The sequence below is a fragment of the Lissotriton vulgaris genome, chromosome 9, assembly GCF_964263255.1.
Source record: "Lissotriton vulgaris chromosome 9, aLisVul1.2, whole genome shotgun sequence".
In the NCBI taxonomy this organism is placed as follows: domain Eukaryota; kingdom Metazoa; phylum Chordata; class Amphibia; order Caudata; family Salamandridae; genus Lissotriton; species Lissotriton vulgaris.
The window spans coordinates 1,160,549,379-1,160,564,963 of record NC_141697.1 but is presented as its reverse complement, the minus strand read 5'-3'; the positions used below and the strand labels follow the sequence as shown (position 1 = coordinate 1,160,564,963).

The 15,585-nt window shown below is 48.4% G+C and overlaps 1 protein-coding gene across 1 annotated transcript in view; it reads right to left on the bottom strand.

Annotated features, from left to right (window-relative positions):
• Nucleotides 1–1,890, bottom strand: part of TRNT1 (tRNA nucleotidyl transferase 1) — a 42,671-nt gene extending 40,781 nt beyond the window's left edge. Inside the window, exons 1-3 of the mRNA XM_086939202.1 lie at nucleotides 1,791–1,890; nucleotides 1,378–1,516; nucleotides 1,043–1,236 (exon numbers count right to left, since the gene is read on the bottom strand). Coding sequence (XP_086795328.1) covers nucleotides 1,043–1,236; nucleotides 1,378–1,516 — 333 coding nt within the window. The 5' untranslated portion in view covers nucleotides 1,791–1,890. The remainder of the gene's footprint in view (nucleotides 1–1,042; nucleotides 1,237–1,377; nucleotides 1,517–1,790) is intronic.
• Between the last annotated feature and the right edge of the window lie 13,695 nt (nucleotides 1,891–15,585).

Below are 15,585 nucleotides of genomic sequence, written 5' to 3'. Positions count from 1 at the left end.
GTTAAGTCTCGAAGCAGATGGGTGTGAAGAAGGGCCAGTCACTAGCTAGGTGAGTAGGACAGAGGTTGCAGATGTAGGGCTGGGGTACAGTCAGTTGCATGCAAACTTTACTTTGTGAATGACAAAGTGCTGACAGATTTGGTCAAATCAGGTGTGTTTGTGAAAGATCAGTAGGGCTGGGGTAGAATCAGGCACCTGCTGTGGTTACATATGATAATCCAGTAGAACTTGGGAAATATCAGTACCGTCTCAGGAACAATACTGGTAGGCAGACAGCTCACACAGAAATAGGTCACATGTCAGTCTTCCCTTGACGGAAATGGCAGAGGGGCGCGCATGCACCTCTGAGGACCCAGTAGGTCTGTTTAGAAATCACTGGATGTCCTTAAGAACAGGTACTGCCATTCCTTAACAAGAAATGTCAAATTCAATAGGTTTGACTTCTGTAGAGGACATGCATTTAGAAGGACAGATACATGTACAGACAGAGTAGAACGTACTGGCTTCCATGGTGTCACAGAGACCAACACATACAGCACCCACGAATGATGAAAACTCACCAACACACATTGACAACACTTTGTGTTTGTGGGTGCATGTGCTTGTCTAAGGGAAGCTTGCACTGCTGATGTCGGTGTGGTACTAATTCTTGTGTGTGCAGTAAGCGTGCACTGCTGGTGCTCATACAGTACCTCTTTTATTTGCATGGGTAAGGGTGCATACAGGAACACTAGAACATCACAGGGAGAAATACAGCTCCTCCCACGAGGTAAGGACTGGAGCTGTGCTTCTGGAGAACTGCAGACACTTTAAAACAGTTTCCATTGATTTCAGGCTCAAAATGAATGATTAGGAGTAAAATAAAGTGCAGCAAAAATGCCGCTAAATTTCCATATTTGTGCCGCTAACTTTGCTAATCCATGCCGCAATATCCTGGGGGTTCTGTATAATGCCATAGTATGGGCATCTGCTATCCAGCTTCCCGGTATCACACCTTACACGACTGGATTCATGATGTGAGCACACAAAACATAAGACTCACACGTGCAGTGATGGTTCCATGCTTCTCCCCCTTGTTGTTGATCAGGCGGATTCCTGCATTCTGAAAGATCTCTTTCATCTGATCTGGGGTGGCTGTTGTAGCAAAGTCAATATCTTGAGGCTTCATTCCGTTGAGTAGATCCCGCACAGCACCTCCAGCAAATCGCAACTCATGCCTCTCTTTTACAAAGAGATCTGGAAAAGTTAAAGGAGCCAAATAGGAAAACTGGGTTGGTACTGACACTTAAGACACACCTCTTACAAGCTGCGACCAAACTGGTAATGGGAGGATAGCTAAGAATGTCATTTATCCCACACACAATCACCATCTCTCACCTGCCAAAGTGTTTAACCCTTCGGTGAACAGAGCCCTGAAGTCTTCCGACTGGAGCTGCATTGTGTAGAGACTTCGGCTTAACAAACACACACGGGCGGCATAGAGGCTACGCGGAACGCTCAAGAACCGCCGGAGCATCTACAAGAGGTTAAATGAACAATTACTTTCCTCAGACATGAAAATACGGCCAACGAGTTGATAATTGTGCTCAACTCCACAGGTATTATCTAAAATGATGTACTGGTAATGGTCAGGCAAACGGTCTAGTGAAACACGAACCAGTCAAAAATATAATAATAAAAGACATTGTATATATGTAACAAAAAATCTAAACTGATGAGTCTCAAAGCGGTTTTCCACAACTCCGCCCATCCCCAAACCCTCCCTATCTTGTCGTTCATTCAGACCGCACCGGCTTTTCTCAATAGCGCTTCCCCCTGCGACCTTTCACTGTACTCATAGACCACACGCCACTTCCGGAGTGGCGTGCGCACACAGCGGCGACGGACCAGCACGATGTCCAACTAAAGATCTAGAACGCTAACTGACAACGCTGAATGGGCCATCTTGTGGCGACATGCTGCTCTACAAAGCACATTTACAAAGCAGATTTACAGACCTGCCAAGTCACTTGATGAGCGCCGAGGATGAGGGATCCTGCTTTGATATTGAAGCAGCTCTATATAGACAGAAACACGCGAAAATCTACGCAAGAACCAGGGAGCTGATGCCGAAGGGGTAGAGTTCACCCCAGTCCTTAGTTTGAAGAACTCTGGTCTATAGCCTGTAGTTTTAGGGAGGCGCAGGAGTCATAGGGGTACATCGTACAGGATTGTCTGTAGAAGGGATTTTTAAGTGGGAAACATTATGCCACAGATGTTTAAGTGTTGGGGCCATCTCGAAATGACATGCACAAACGTTTGCTTAAATGTTTAATTCTGACTTTGTGTGAAGTTACCTATATCTTTATATGAATATATAGCATACACAGTGGAAGCTTTTTATAAGTGTGCTATTGATTTTTTTAATTAATATATTTAATTTTATGCGGGTACGAATATATAGCATACACAGTGGAAGCTTTTTATAAGTGTGCTATTGATTTTTTTAATTAATATATTTAATTTTATGCGGGTACGATTTACCGCCGGGTGCTGAGCCCTAACGAAAACGGGCGTGGTCATGACTGAACGGTTCCGTCATGAGCACAGCTCAACCGATGCTCATGACGGAACCGTTCCGTCATGAGCATCGAAAGGGTTAAAATAGATGTTGTTTGTTGTTCTGTTCATCTAGCTCCTGCTCATTACCCCTCCCTCCCCATCAATAGCCCCTGCATATCTTTTCTCTTCACATGATGCTGTGACATAATTAGTTATTTTCCTTAGAGAGCATGTATTGTGAATGAAACTTTCTTTTTAAAAAAACGAAATAATTTTTCTTGATTTTATAACAAAACAGTAGCTGTGCACTGAGTATGGTACACAGTGAATGAAACTTTCTTTGTGGTCCTAATATAACTGTCTGAATTACACTTCCGCATATTTTGTTGTACATCTTCAGACTGCACTGTTGCTGTGGAACCTAATGAAAGATTTCCTCTACCTTATTACTCTGCTAAGTTGATTTTGTGGGTATTATGTCGAAGAGGGTGGTGACATTGCTAGATGAAGGGTGCCGAAGCTGAGCTGCGAAGGTCATTTTTTGGGGTGATCAAAATAGTGGGGTGCAGTAAAATGTTGGGATTCGGTTCTCACAATACCAACATTTTGAAAGTAAAGAGAGAGCAAGTTGTGGGACTTTATTTTCCCCATTTGACTAACACTGAAATACATACAATTTTAGTTAGGAGACTGTTAAAATAAAGCTCATTTTTTAATTTAAAAATGGTGAGTCTCCAGCCTGAATCTGGCGTGTTGGCATGTATGATATAGATTTATAGCACATATCTACAAACTCAGATTTAAACATTTCAAGTAAACAGTACTGCTTTGCAGTGAAAGGTATTTGGCATGGGCGTCCGCAGGGGGGGCAAGGAGGGGCGCTTGCCCCCCCCCTGGAGCGCCTCTCCTTGCCCCCCCTGCACACAGCCATGTGCACAAATGCATACCGGAGGAAGGCCTGACGCCGGGGCTCATCCTCAGGCAGGACATCGTCCGCCCTAATGTTAGGCATTGCAGGGAACAGAGCTGTTCCCTGCAAAATGCCTCAGCTGCCTGATGGGGCCACCTCACACTCCCCTGTGCACAAGAGCAGCCCCACCCGCCCATTATCATTCTGTGTTGGGCTGATTGCCACATACAGAATGACAATGGATCAGTCTGGGCTGGCACAGCATGTGGTGGCCTCCTACAGCCTTAGTGCAGGGCAGGGTATTCTGTCACATTGAAGTGCAAAAACGCCCATGCTGCTGCTAGGTGAGAATCCAGTTAGCCAAAGGAAGGTGGTGAAAGAAGTTGAAAGGAAAGGATTATAGTTATAGTATAGCAGCCATGGTTGCTGCTTTTTTATTTTATGTAACTAACAACCATAGACAAAGCCAATAGTTCTGGCTTGTTGTCGGTGTAACGTTACTTGTTCCAAGTGTTACGTTACATGTTGTATTATATATCTGGATGCAATGACAGAAGCAATAAAAATACCAGTCGGGTGGCACATTATATTAAGCACAGATTTTGAGCTTATGTGTTTTAAGCCACGCATTTTATTACATCAAACACCCTTTTGGAGAGACCCCCCTAGTTTTTTCATCCCACTTAATGCTCTGGAAACAACACCATGTCAGTCACCCCACGTCAAGGCACTGTGCATCATGCATGACTCATGCCTTCCACTTTTTCAGATTGCCTATGTGCAGGAGCATAGTGAACCCTGCTCCACCCCACCCCTTGCTTTAGGAACTACAGCAAGGGTGGAGTTCTTGATAGGTCTCATAATTAATGTGAAAAGGTGAGTGAGTAAGTAAGTGAAGGGATGGGTGGATGGATGGCTGGATAGATGAGTGAAATGATGGATGAGTGAAAGGGTGGATGACGGGCGAGTGAATGTATGGATGGATGAGTGAAATGATTGATAGATTGATGAATAGATAAGTGAAAGGGTGGATTGATTAATTGATAAGTGAAAGGGTGAATGGATGGACGGATGAGTGAAAGGGTGGACGTAAGGCTGGATGAGTGAGTGAAAGGACAGGTAGATGGACAAAAGGATGGATCAATGAGTGAAGGAGTGAAAAGGTGGATGGATGAGTAAAAGGATGGATGAATGATAGGTTCAATGGATGGATTCATGCGTGGATGAGTAGATGGATGGGTGGGTGGGTGGAAGGAAGGATGGATGGCCAAGTGAAAGGGAAATTGAAAGAGGAAGGGGGATGGGTAAATGGATGTCTGAACGGGTGAATGGCTGGATGGATGAGTTAATGGATGGATGGGTGGAAGAGTGGATGGATGAGTGTATGGATGGATAGGGTGAAAGGGTAGATGGATGGATGATGGATGTTAAAAGGGTGGATTGAGGGATAGATAAGTGAAATGATGGATGGAAGGAAACGTGACAGATAATTTGTAAATGGATGAATATGGACATTGTTGGGCACACAGATGGAAGGACAGAATGAATGGTGAAAGACTGAATGATGAATGAAAGTATAGTTTAAATTTGTTTATTGACAGCAGTTAGAATGCAAGGATATTACAAGATACAGTGTCATTTTTATAGGTAATAGAACTGCAAACTGAACAGTCAACCCCCCATGATGAATGAAAGTATGATTACACATTGTAAGCCCCATTATCATAAGCAACATTTCCTATACATTAACTTTCCCATTTATTTGAGTGATTGTCTCTTTTATAATATGTGTGTGTTGTAACACACTCCAAAACTCTGCCCCACATACTTGGGATGAGTAGCACTATAGAAGAAATTAAATACAAATGAGAGAGGGTCTATGTGAAGATGAGGGGCGCCATTGGAGGGTGGTATCAAGGCCAGACTGGCCGGACCGAGCATCAGGTGTTTTCTCTGGGAGCTGGAAAGGTGGGGTCAGTTTTGTTACCCCAAAAAGACCTGCACATTTGCTTAAAGCTGCGCATATACTGACAAACCATAAAGTGCACAATTGTCTCAACCTAATATAAACTTATTTTCACTTGTACTTTAGTGGTTGTCTATTTACTTACTTACATCAGAGAAGGTTGCACAATAGTATATGTCTGTAAACCTTACATTTTGTTCTGAATTTTGACCCGCTGTCCTGAATTTTTGTCCCGAATTTTGACCCGCTGTCCTGAATTTTTACACTCACTGTCCTGAATTTGCACCCATGCCAGTTGGCTTGTAAATCTGCCCGTAGCGTTCAGCTTTTGGGATGCCAGTGGGGACATTTTAGGGTTCAGGGTGGGTATGGGTTTTGGGGTGCCAGGGGGACACTTTTAGGGGTCAGGGCGGGTATGGGTTATGGGTTTTGGGGTGCCAGGGGGCTAATTTTAGGGATCAGGGAATGTATGAGTGTTAAGGGGCCAGGGGGGTAATATTAGGGTTCATAAGTGTGACCTAATTGTTGTCCAGTTTCAAATGCAGAATTCCCCACTTTTTTTCTCAGCATTACCCGATCCTGATTGTCTGCCATTTTAGCCTCGCCCCTATTGATTAACATTAGCCATGCCCTTTCATTTGCCAGGTTAACCCCCCCTGGAAACATTTTTGTGGATGCCCATGGTATTTGGGTAATGTGTCTGGCGGGACACGGTCTCGGTATCTGCTGGCATATCAAACATCTGTGGTGGTTGGTTTTGTGGAAGCCTGTACCCTTGTCACTCCTGAAGGGGACCCATCGTATTTTGGTTTTTGCCCTGCCCAATGTGATACACCTCAAATTGTTGTGGGCTTGAAGTCCTAAGTCTAGGGAATGCAGGGGAATGAACATCTGGGGTAGATGAAAACAATCAGGCCCAGACTACGATTAGAGAGAGAGACGTGTATCAGTGTGCAACAAGGGCATGAAGATGTTGGATATTGACTGCTGGCTGCAAGATTGTGTTGGCGCTCTAATTAAAATAATTAAGAGGGCCAATGTAGTGTTGTGAGACTATGTGCACTAGGAACCTTGCAGTTCTGGACAGACTCAACAAAGAATGATGTAAAATGCTGGGAGATGTGAAGGTGTGGTTGTTAACGGGTATGACATAATGAAACAACAGTTTGTGATTGCATGCTGTGGAATAAAGACATACAATCCAGAGCTAACATGTGTGGCATATTCCTTTGCATGCTCCCTAGGCTGGGGAGGAGGCTACAACTGGTGAAGAGTAGGGGATCTCTGCCCCAAAGAAATAAGACTGACTTCTCTGAGAGTTTACAACAATACTGCAAACTGCTTGTGCATGCCACTTGCTCCCAAGTCGATGAGAAGCAGTTTGATATTGACGTGGGGGGAGTCAAATCCCCACGATTCTATATACCGCCCTTGAAGAAGTTGAAGTCCCTGTGGTTGAGCACATTCAAATAGCCTGCCAGAAAACCCCTGGTAAGGCCAAAAGAAGAGATATTGCACCACATCACAACACAAAGCCATCATCGCTACAAAGTGAAACGCTAAAGGCAGCCACAACCAGGTACGAAAGTGCAAACGTACTTACCAGCAAGAGCGAAGGAAGTGTCTCACAACCACAAATCCGGTGTGATGACCAGGCCTAGTTGAACAGCCGATGCATGCACAGTGGCAAGTGGCATCCAGTGCTCCAAAAGGCCTTCGGAATAGTGAAATTTTTCAGTGGTGCAGAAGGGAGTGTTAGGTACACTGCAGCTGCATTTCTGAAACCACCACAGCCATTAGACACAGCCAATAAGCAGAATATTGGCTTTCATGTGGACTGCATGGAGACATTCAATGATTTCACAGACACACTGGAAGAAGCTGACGATGAGAAAATAATTAAGGACTTTCAGAATCTTGCTGGTGCTGGATTGAAAATATCATAAGCTGATTGCAGTATCATTCCATCAAATCAAGGAAGCGTTAGAAGCCAAGTTCAACCCGATTTCGAATGTCGACTACGGAAGGAACATTTTCAACCAGGCACAACAGCAAGCTGGTTAAACAATGGCTGAGTTTCTTGAAAGACTTGATGTGCTTATCAAGCGCTGCAAGTTTAGTGAATTTAATGATGAAGCCATTTGTCTCCGAGTCATTGATGGCTGTCATTTAGACTCTTTCAGAAGACGTACGTTGAGAGAGATGCTCAGCTCAAAGAAAGTAGTAATGGTTGCTAGAGCTGAGGAAAGAGAAGATCGACAAGACGCTGATATGGAAGCTGGAACAGCGGAAAATTAATCAGCATGGCATGAATAGCCAGCACAAGTACAAGTTAAATTCATGCAAGTTGACGTCTACAAAGAAGAAAAAGTTGTTTCCGATGCAGATTTTCATTTCCCCATGAAGGCAAATATCCAGCCATAGGACAAATGTCCAAAGGTTGTGGTAAAGAAAACTACTTCATAAAGAATTGCAAAGCGAAAGAGAAATCAACTATGTCATAGCGAGAAGAGAAAATGGATGCCAGAATGTCCCAGAAGAGTTCTTGAGGGGTTGAGTGCGCTACTGGGGTGTAGGCGCATCCCTGCGATGGGCACACTTGTGTGGTGCTGTGTGTGGAACACAGCAAATTCCAGATATAGTTCAATTAAAGTTCAAATGAATTTGGAGTTTCAAGATTTATTTAACGTTTTCTATAGAAATGTACTTCATATTTCTTTCATATGCGTCGTCAGGATTGTCCTGCATTACCTGCCTCACCCCAACGGACCAGGGGACCAGCGGACCAGAGCATTCAGGAGGGTGCAGAGAGAGCCTGCTGTTGCCGCCCCGCCTCGCCGGACCCGCTACGCGGGTCCCGCTTCGCGGTCAACAGCGGCCAGTTGTCCACTGCGAGGGGCTTGTCCTTCACCGACCGGCAGGGCTGCGAGCTTGGAGCGGCGGACTCCAAGCACCAGGAGTCCCCGCGCGCCCGTGTCCACCTGGGCTGCTCTCCCTGCCGGCCTCGCCCCCACCCCGGAAGGCTAAAGCGGCGTTCTGCCCTCCAACCTGTGGATTGTCCTGCATTACCTGCCTCACCCCAACGGACCAGGGGACCAGCGGACCAGAGCATTCAGGAGGGTGCAGAGAGAGCCTGCTGTTGCCGCCCCGCCTCGCCGGACCCGCTTCGCGGTCAACAGCGGCCAGTTGTCCACTGCGAGGGGCTTGTCCTTCACCGACCGGCAGGGCTGCGAGCTTGGAGCGGCGGACTCCAACCACCAGGAGTCCCTGCGCGCCCGTGTCCACCTGGGCTGCTCTCCCTGCCGGCCCCGCCCCCACCCCGGAAGGCTAAAGCGGCGTTCTGCCCTCCAACCTGTGGATTGTCCTGCATTACCTGCCTCACCCCAACGGACCAGGGGACCAGCGGACCAGAGCATTCAGGAGGGTGCAGAGAGAGCCTGCTGTTGCCGCCCGCCTCGCCGGACCCGCTTCGCGGGTCCTGCTTCGCGGTCAACAGCGGCCAGTTGTCCACTGCGAGGGGCTTGTCCTTCACCGACCGGCAGGGCTGCGAGCTTGGAGCGGCGGACTCCAAGCACCAGGAGTCCCCGCGCGCCCGTGTCCACCTGGGCTGCTCTCCCTGCCGGCCCGCCCCCACCCCGGAAGGCTAAAGTGGCGTTCTGCCCTCCAACCTGTGGATTGTCCTGCATTACCTGCCTCACCCCAACGGACATGGGGACCAGCGGACCAGAGCATTCAGGAGGGTGCAGAGAGAGCCTGCTGTTGCCGCCTCGCCGGACCCGCTTCGCGGTCAACAGCGGCCAGTTGTCCACTGCGAGGGGCTTGTCCTTCACCGACCGGCAGGGCTGCGAGCTTGGAGCGGCGGACTCCAAGCACCAGGAGTCCCCGCGCGCCCGTGTCCACCTGGGCTGCTCTCCCTGCCGGCCCCGCCCCCACCCCGGAAGGCTAAAGCGGCGTTCTGCCCTCCAACCTGTGGATTGTCCTGCATTACCTGCCTCACCCCAACCGACCAGGGGACCAGCGGACCAGAGCATTCAGGAGGGTGCAGAGAGAGCCTGCTGTTGCCGCCCCGCCTCGCCGGACCCGCTTCGCGGGTCCCGCTTCGCGGTCAACAGCGGCCAGTTGTCCACTGCGAGAGGCTTGTCCTTCACCGACCGGCAGGGCTGCGAGCTTGGAGCGGCGGACTCCAAGCACCAGGAGTCCCCGCGCGCCCGTGTCCACCTGGGCTGCTCTCCCTGCCGGCCCGCCCCCACCCCGGAAGGCTAAAGTGGCGTTCTGCCCTCCAACCTGTGGATTGTCCTGCATTACCTGCCTCACCCCAACGGACCAGGGGACCAGCGGACCAGAGCATTCAGGAGGGTGCAGAGAGAGCCTGCTGTTGCCGCCCCGCCTCGCCGGACCCGCTTCGCGGTCAACAGCGGCCAGTTGTCCACTGCGAGGGGCTTGTCCTTCACCGACCGGCAGGGCTGCGAGCTTGGAGCGGCGGACTCCAAGCACCAGGAGTCCCCGCGCGCCCGTGTCCACCTGGGCTGCTCTCCCTGCCGGCCCCGCCCCCCCAGTGACCAATCATTTAGCAATAAAAGAGAAGCATCATTCCCGCTGCACGGGAGCGCGCGGGAGGGCGCCGGGAGAAGCCCGGGACAAGGGCGGGACCGTTTGTGGCCGTTCGTGACCTGGAGTGACCGGACCGGGCCACCCCCCTAACCTGTGTAAGCCTCTTCTTTCTTCCAGAGGCAATGGCCGGTAGAGATAACAGGATTAAATCTTCGTTAACTGGAAGTCTCTCAACCGCAGGAGGTATGGAGAAATTCCTCATAAGGGCCAACAACATTATAGACAAGGAGATAGTCATCTTGGAAAAACGTCTGTCAACCGAACTCACCTCTCTCAAACGTTCATCCATAGGACCCCTTGCCAACGCTAAAACGCCTAATAGAAATAGCGAACAGTCTGCTATTATGGGGGTAACATCCCCGCCCAGAGAAGACCCTGGCTCCTTGGCTACCTTGGCTACCACAATTGACACTGTGGCGGACATTAATTGTGTCCCCGAAAGCAATAATGTCTCTCTTTCATCCCACCCTGAAGTGAGCATTATTCAAAACAAGAGTCAAGGGGAGAGAGAAGGCGCAATTAGGAAACGGAATAGAGTGTATAATAAAAAAGAAACTAAAACGGGAAGGTCTGTAAAATCAGCCAAAGTGCGGGGTGAGCCACCCCAGACTACTAATCCCCATAATGTCACCCCCCCGGGTAGAGAAGTGTCTATGGAGTGGGCCGTGGCTTTACTTAAATCAATTATATCCCCATTAGAGGCCAAATTGGATAGGTTAAATTCCAGAATATCCAACGTAGAGAAAACCACTGCCTCTATTCTAGCTACTCTTAGCAATCCCCAATGCCAAATCATCCCTCCTATTATTCCAACTCCCCTGATCCCTGTACCTCCAAATCCGAACCAACCTATCATCCCTTCACTAAATAACTGTCTACCAACCCCCTCCATGCCCAGCAACTCAACTGCCGAGCATGTGGCGAGTCATCAACCCAGTCAATCTAATCCACCAGTTCACATGGATGAGGCAAACCAGGGATCCCCGGTTAAGGTACACAATACCCCTAGACCTAGACGGCCTGATCTTCCACCAGAGGCTAACCGGTTTACAGTCATCCTAGCTGGAGTACCACCACTAGAAAAAGGGGAGACAGAAACTTTCAGTTCCCTGAAAAGCAAGATAATCAAATGGCTTAATTGGAATAGACCCCTCCCGACCCACTTACATAACGAAATTATTATGGTCAGGAGGGTTCCCTGGATAGGTAAGACCCCAAAAAATATCAATGGTGACTGCATAACCGTTAGCTTCAGAGACCCCCGTACAGTATCCCATATATGTGCAGGCTTCAACAGATCTTTCGATTCCACCATCCATACCCTTCCAGTTTCCTATTTCTTTCCACCAACTGACATTCACCATCATTTGAGAAGAGGGGACTGGACTGCTGTGGAACGTAGGGGCAGGCAACGACCTTACGATACCAGACCATCTAGACAACCCCAATATGCGCCCCAATTTCACCCCTTTACGGACTTTAACCGCTTTGGTTGCCTAGAAGGCTTGGAGGGAGTTGATTGACTACACCCCGTCTCCTCCTCCACGGAGCTGATTCCTGCCCCAGCTAACAGTGAAGTTTACCTACTGTTAAACCACCAACCCAATGCTTGGAAACGGACCCCAACCTGACATCTATTCCACCGATTGCCCCGAAGGCACCTCTGTCTGTAGTTCATGTGATGGCTCCTACCTATGTGGGTTAGGTAACTCCTTCCATCATAGCTACCCCCACTGATCTGGTTCAGGCTCCCACCAATGTGGGTCATGCCACCCTCCCCATCCCAGGCATCTCCACTGATTTGGTACAGATTCCCTCCGATGTGGCCCATACTACTTTTCCCATCCCATCTATCCCCACCGATACAGTACAGGCTCCTGGGCTAAAGGGATATTCAATGGCGAGTTGGAATATTGCAGGGTGGCGGCAAAAAGTTTCAGCCCTGGGCTGGAGGGAGCACATTAGGGATTTTGACATTCTGTGCCTGCAAGAAACGTGGTCAGTGGAAGATATTCATTATGATGGTTTTGTTTCATACAATTGTAATGCTGTAGAGTCTGTTATGGGGAGGGCTAAAGGTGGATTACTGATTTTATTATCTGTACATCTCCCTATACATGTAAGGGAAAGTCATTTAGTGGGGTCCCATTCGCAAATACTGGAAATAATGGTTAGTAGGGATAGAAACATTCTATTGATTAACCACTACAATAACATCTTTGACCCTTGAGGTTCCGTGACAATTGTAAGTGGTGTTTTTTTGACTCGCACGAATATGGTCGAGTCTAGTATCTATGAACCGCAAATGACGAGTTTAGTAAGTGTGCGCAGTTTCGCTGTGCTAACTTAAACCGTTCGTCTGTTATGTGGGTTTCTCATCTGTACCCACGGGTTCCATCTTAGATACGGCATCCATTTTGTCTCTTGCCCTCAAGTAGTCAGCGAACGGACGCTGTCCGCTTCGCGACCCTGGGACTCCCAAGATACTTGCGGAAGACACATGTCCTTTGAAAGTGTCTTTATGACGAGGGGGTTGCTACTGTAAGGCAGGTGGCGCCGCTCGAGGCTCATCTTGCCTCACGGACTTATTGTCTCAGCCGTGCATCTCATTAGGCACGTCCCTTTGATGCCTGTATCTCGTGCTTCCCGGCACCTCCCCTTTTACACCCTTTCCGATCTCCCCACTGTCTCCGTCTTCCTCTGCACCTGTCTTCGTTCCTGTTTCGATCTACTTTACTGCTGATTGGAATTTGCTAATGGTGGGAAGATGGGTTTTTACAGTTGGGAACCGCCAAATGTTTCCGCACTTATGTTCCGGACCTTGTATGTTTCAAAGCGACCAAAGCGACCCCTCTGGGAGCTAGATGTGGGAACTGAGTTGTAAACCTTTGTGTTCAATGTTAGCCTATGGGTAAAAAACTGTATAAAAGGAGCGATCCACAAATACAATTTGAAGCAGTCTCCCCGAACTACACTCGATGTACTTCCTGTGACTTCTGTGTTCCCTGCAGTAAATAAACTTTGACTCTTTGACGCCGAAGGAAGTGTCCCGTGTCTCTGTGACTTGTACGCCGGAGCAGGTTACCCACGAAGGTTTCAGGTGTTGTGCCCTGGCACCGCTGGGTCCAAAGAACCCAGTCCTTCAGTTGGCGCCCAACGTGGGGCTTCATCAGTGGTACCGGTCCAAGCCCGACGATCGTGAGGAACTTCGTGTGAAATCTCCGAGGGAAGGTGCACCCCGCTTCATCGATCCAGTTGTCGAAATAAGTGGCCCGAAGACTTTTCCCGCGAAGATTCCCGCCTCCTAACGGCTGCGACGGACTGCTGCCCTGACTGTAGACCTGTTTTGGCGCCTGGCGTAGACCTTGGTATAGCGAGACGATTGACGGGCCTTCCTGAGGACGCCATTGATCTTTGAGTTAAGTATTTGTGGGTCGCTCCCAGAGTTCTTGGTTGTAGACACTTTAGCGAGTGTCTTTGTTGTAAACACTTTAGCGAGTGTTTTTGTTGTAGACACTTTAGCGGGTGTCTTTGTTGTACACGCTGTGTGAGTGTTTTTGTCGGTGACACTTTGCTAGCGTAACTTTGTTGTTGTATTTGTTTGACGACTGCAGCCGCCAAAGACCGAGGGTTTAGTTCTTTGCTGGGACTTGGTAAATCCCGAAATCCCGTAACCCTTGAAGTTTGTGAAACTCGGCTAGTGTGCAAGATGCCTGGTCGCAGTACTTTGTTCAGTTGCTTTAGACCTTGTGGTGCGGATTCCCTGCTGGAGGACTCGTGTCCGATACCTCCGGTAGGAACTCCTACTTATGACTTATATAGCAAACATGGGCTAGGCCCGATTGCTTTTAATGACTATTGGATAAAATATACAAAGAAAGACGGCGATCTTCGTTGGCCACCTCATGGTAGCTTCGAAGCGTCGATCTTAGATAATTTGGAAATTAAGTTGTTCGAACGTAAATCTAGGCCGGCCATGTTTGATGCCTTTCGATTGTGGCGCAAAGAAGCCCGACAGAAAGAGATCAGACAGAATAAACGTAGTGAGCGAGATAATGTTGCTACTATTGTAAAGAAAGCTGAGCAGTTTCAGCGTGATAAGGAGGATAAGGACAAGGAAGTGTTTGAGAGGCTGCAACGTATGACCATAGATAAATGCTATCCTGCTTTGCCTACGGAGTCGGATAAGAAGGAAGAGGCAGTTGAGGATCCTTTAATGTCCTATCTTATGAAGTCACCACCTCCGTACGTACAGGGTACCGCAGCTCCTGTGGTCCCTGCCGTACCTGTTCTTCCACCTGTTATTCCTCCACCAGTTCCTCAACCTGCACCTGCTCTTCCGACTGTTCCTGCTCCTTTGCCTATTTCTATTCCTACTGCTCCTCCGCTTCCACATACTCCTGTTCCCGCTACTGCTCACACTACTGCTCCTGTGTTGTTAACCCCTGTCGTTGCCAATGTCTCTACTCCTTCTCTTGTTAGTCCTGTGTCTTACTCTTGTCCCTCTACTCGTAACCGTAATTCCCCCATTGCGGCTAGCTTCTTTCAGTCGCTCGGACCTGTTTTTGGGTCCGCTGGTTCTGATGGCCCACCGCAGAGGCGTAGTCAGCTTCCTGGTAATAGGGAACGCGCTGCGCTATACAATATGGCGATGAGTTGGATCGACAATCCGCAGAGAAATCCACCCCGTGTTGTTCTTGAAACGTTTAGTCAATTCAACATACCGACTCAGAGATATGTGTTTGACGAAATGTGTAAACTTTTACGTGATCAGATAGCGGCAGTTGCGCCTGACGAGGTGCTGACCGCCCTGTCCAATCTTCGGCTTCAGTTCGCAACTGGACTGATAGTCGATACTAATGTCCGACGTGCTATTGAGCAGTTGCTGTCTTTCCGCCTAGCTCCTATTCCTCACGCACTGTTTGTAGAGGATCTTGAACGCCAACAAGCTGAGTCTGGTCAATATCCTATGCGTGAAGTTCCGCCAGTTTGGGTACCTGCTGATAATACCGATGTTAATAACCCAATAGCGGCGCATTTCCAGAGAGTGTGGATACATCTCCCATGGAAACGATCGGAAGTGCTTCAGGTGAAACAAACTTTGCCTGATCCTCGCAAAAATCCTGCGGGGTATTACAAAGAATTATCGCAGCTCGTAGACGCTACGATAATGAATCTTGCCGATATCGACATGTTGTTTGGCAATGTCGTACCGCAACCGGTATGGGCCAAGATTCGTCACCAAGATCACGCAAATGAATTAGGTGGTGATTGGAATGCTATTACAGCGGCAGACGCTGGACAAGTGGCTGCTACTAAACCCGATCAATTGATTGAACTTCTTCCCCAGCGAATCATTACGTTAATGAAAACGCTCATGCCAGCTATGAAGGTAAATTGGGATAAGTTGTCAGCCTGTAAGCAAAAGAAAGATGAGAGTGTTTCAGACTTCTTTACGAGGTTTGAGGAAACATTCGTTGATCATAGTGGACAGGATATGGGTACTGAGGGTGGACAGAGGTTGTTTGTGGATAAATTTGTATCGAACTTATTGCCC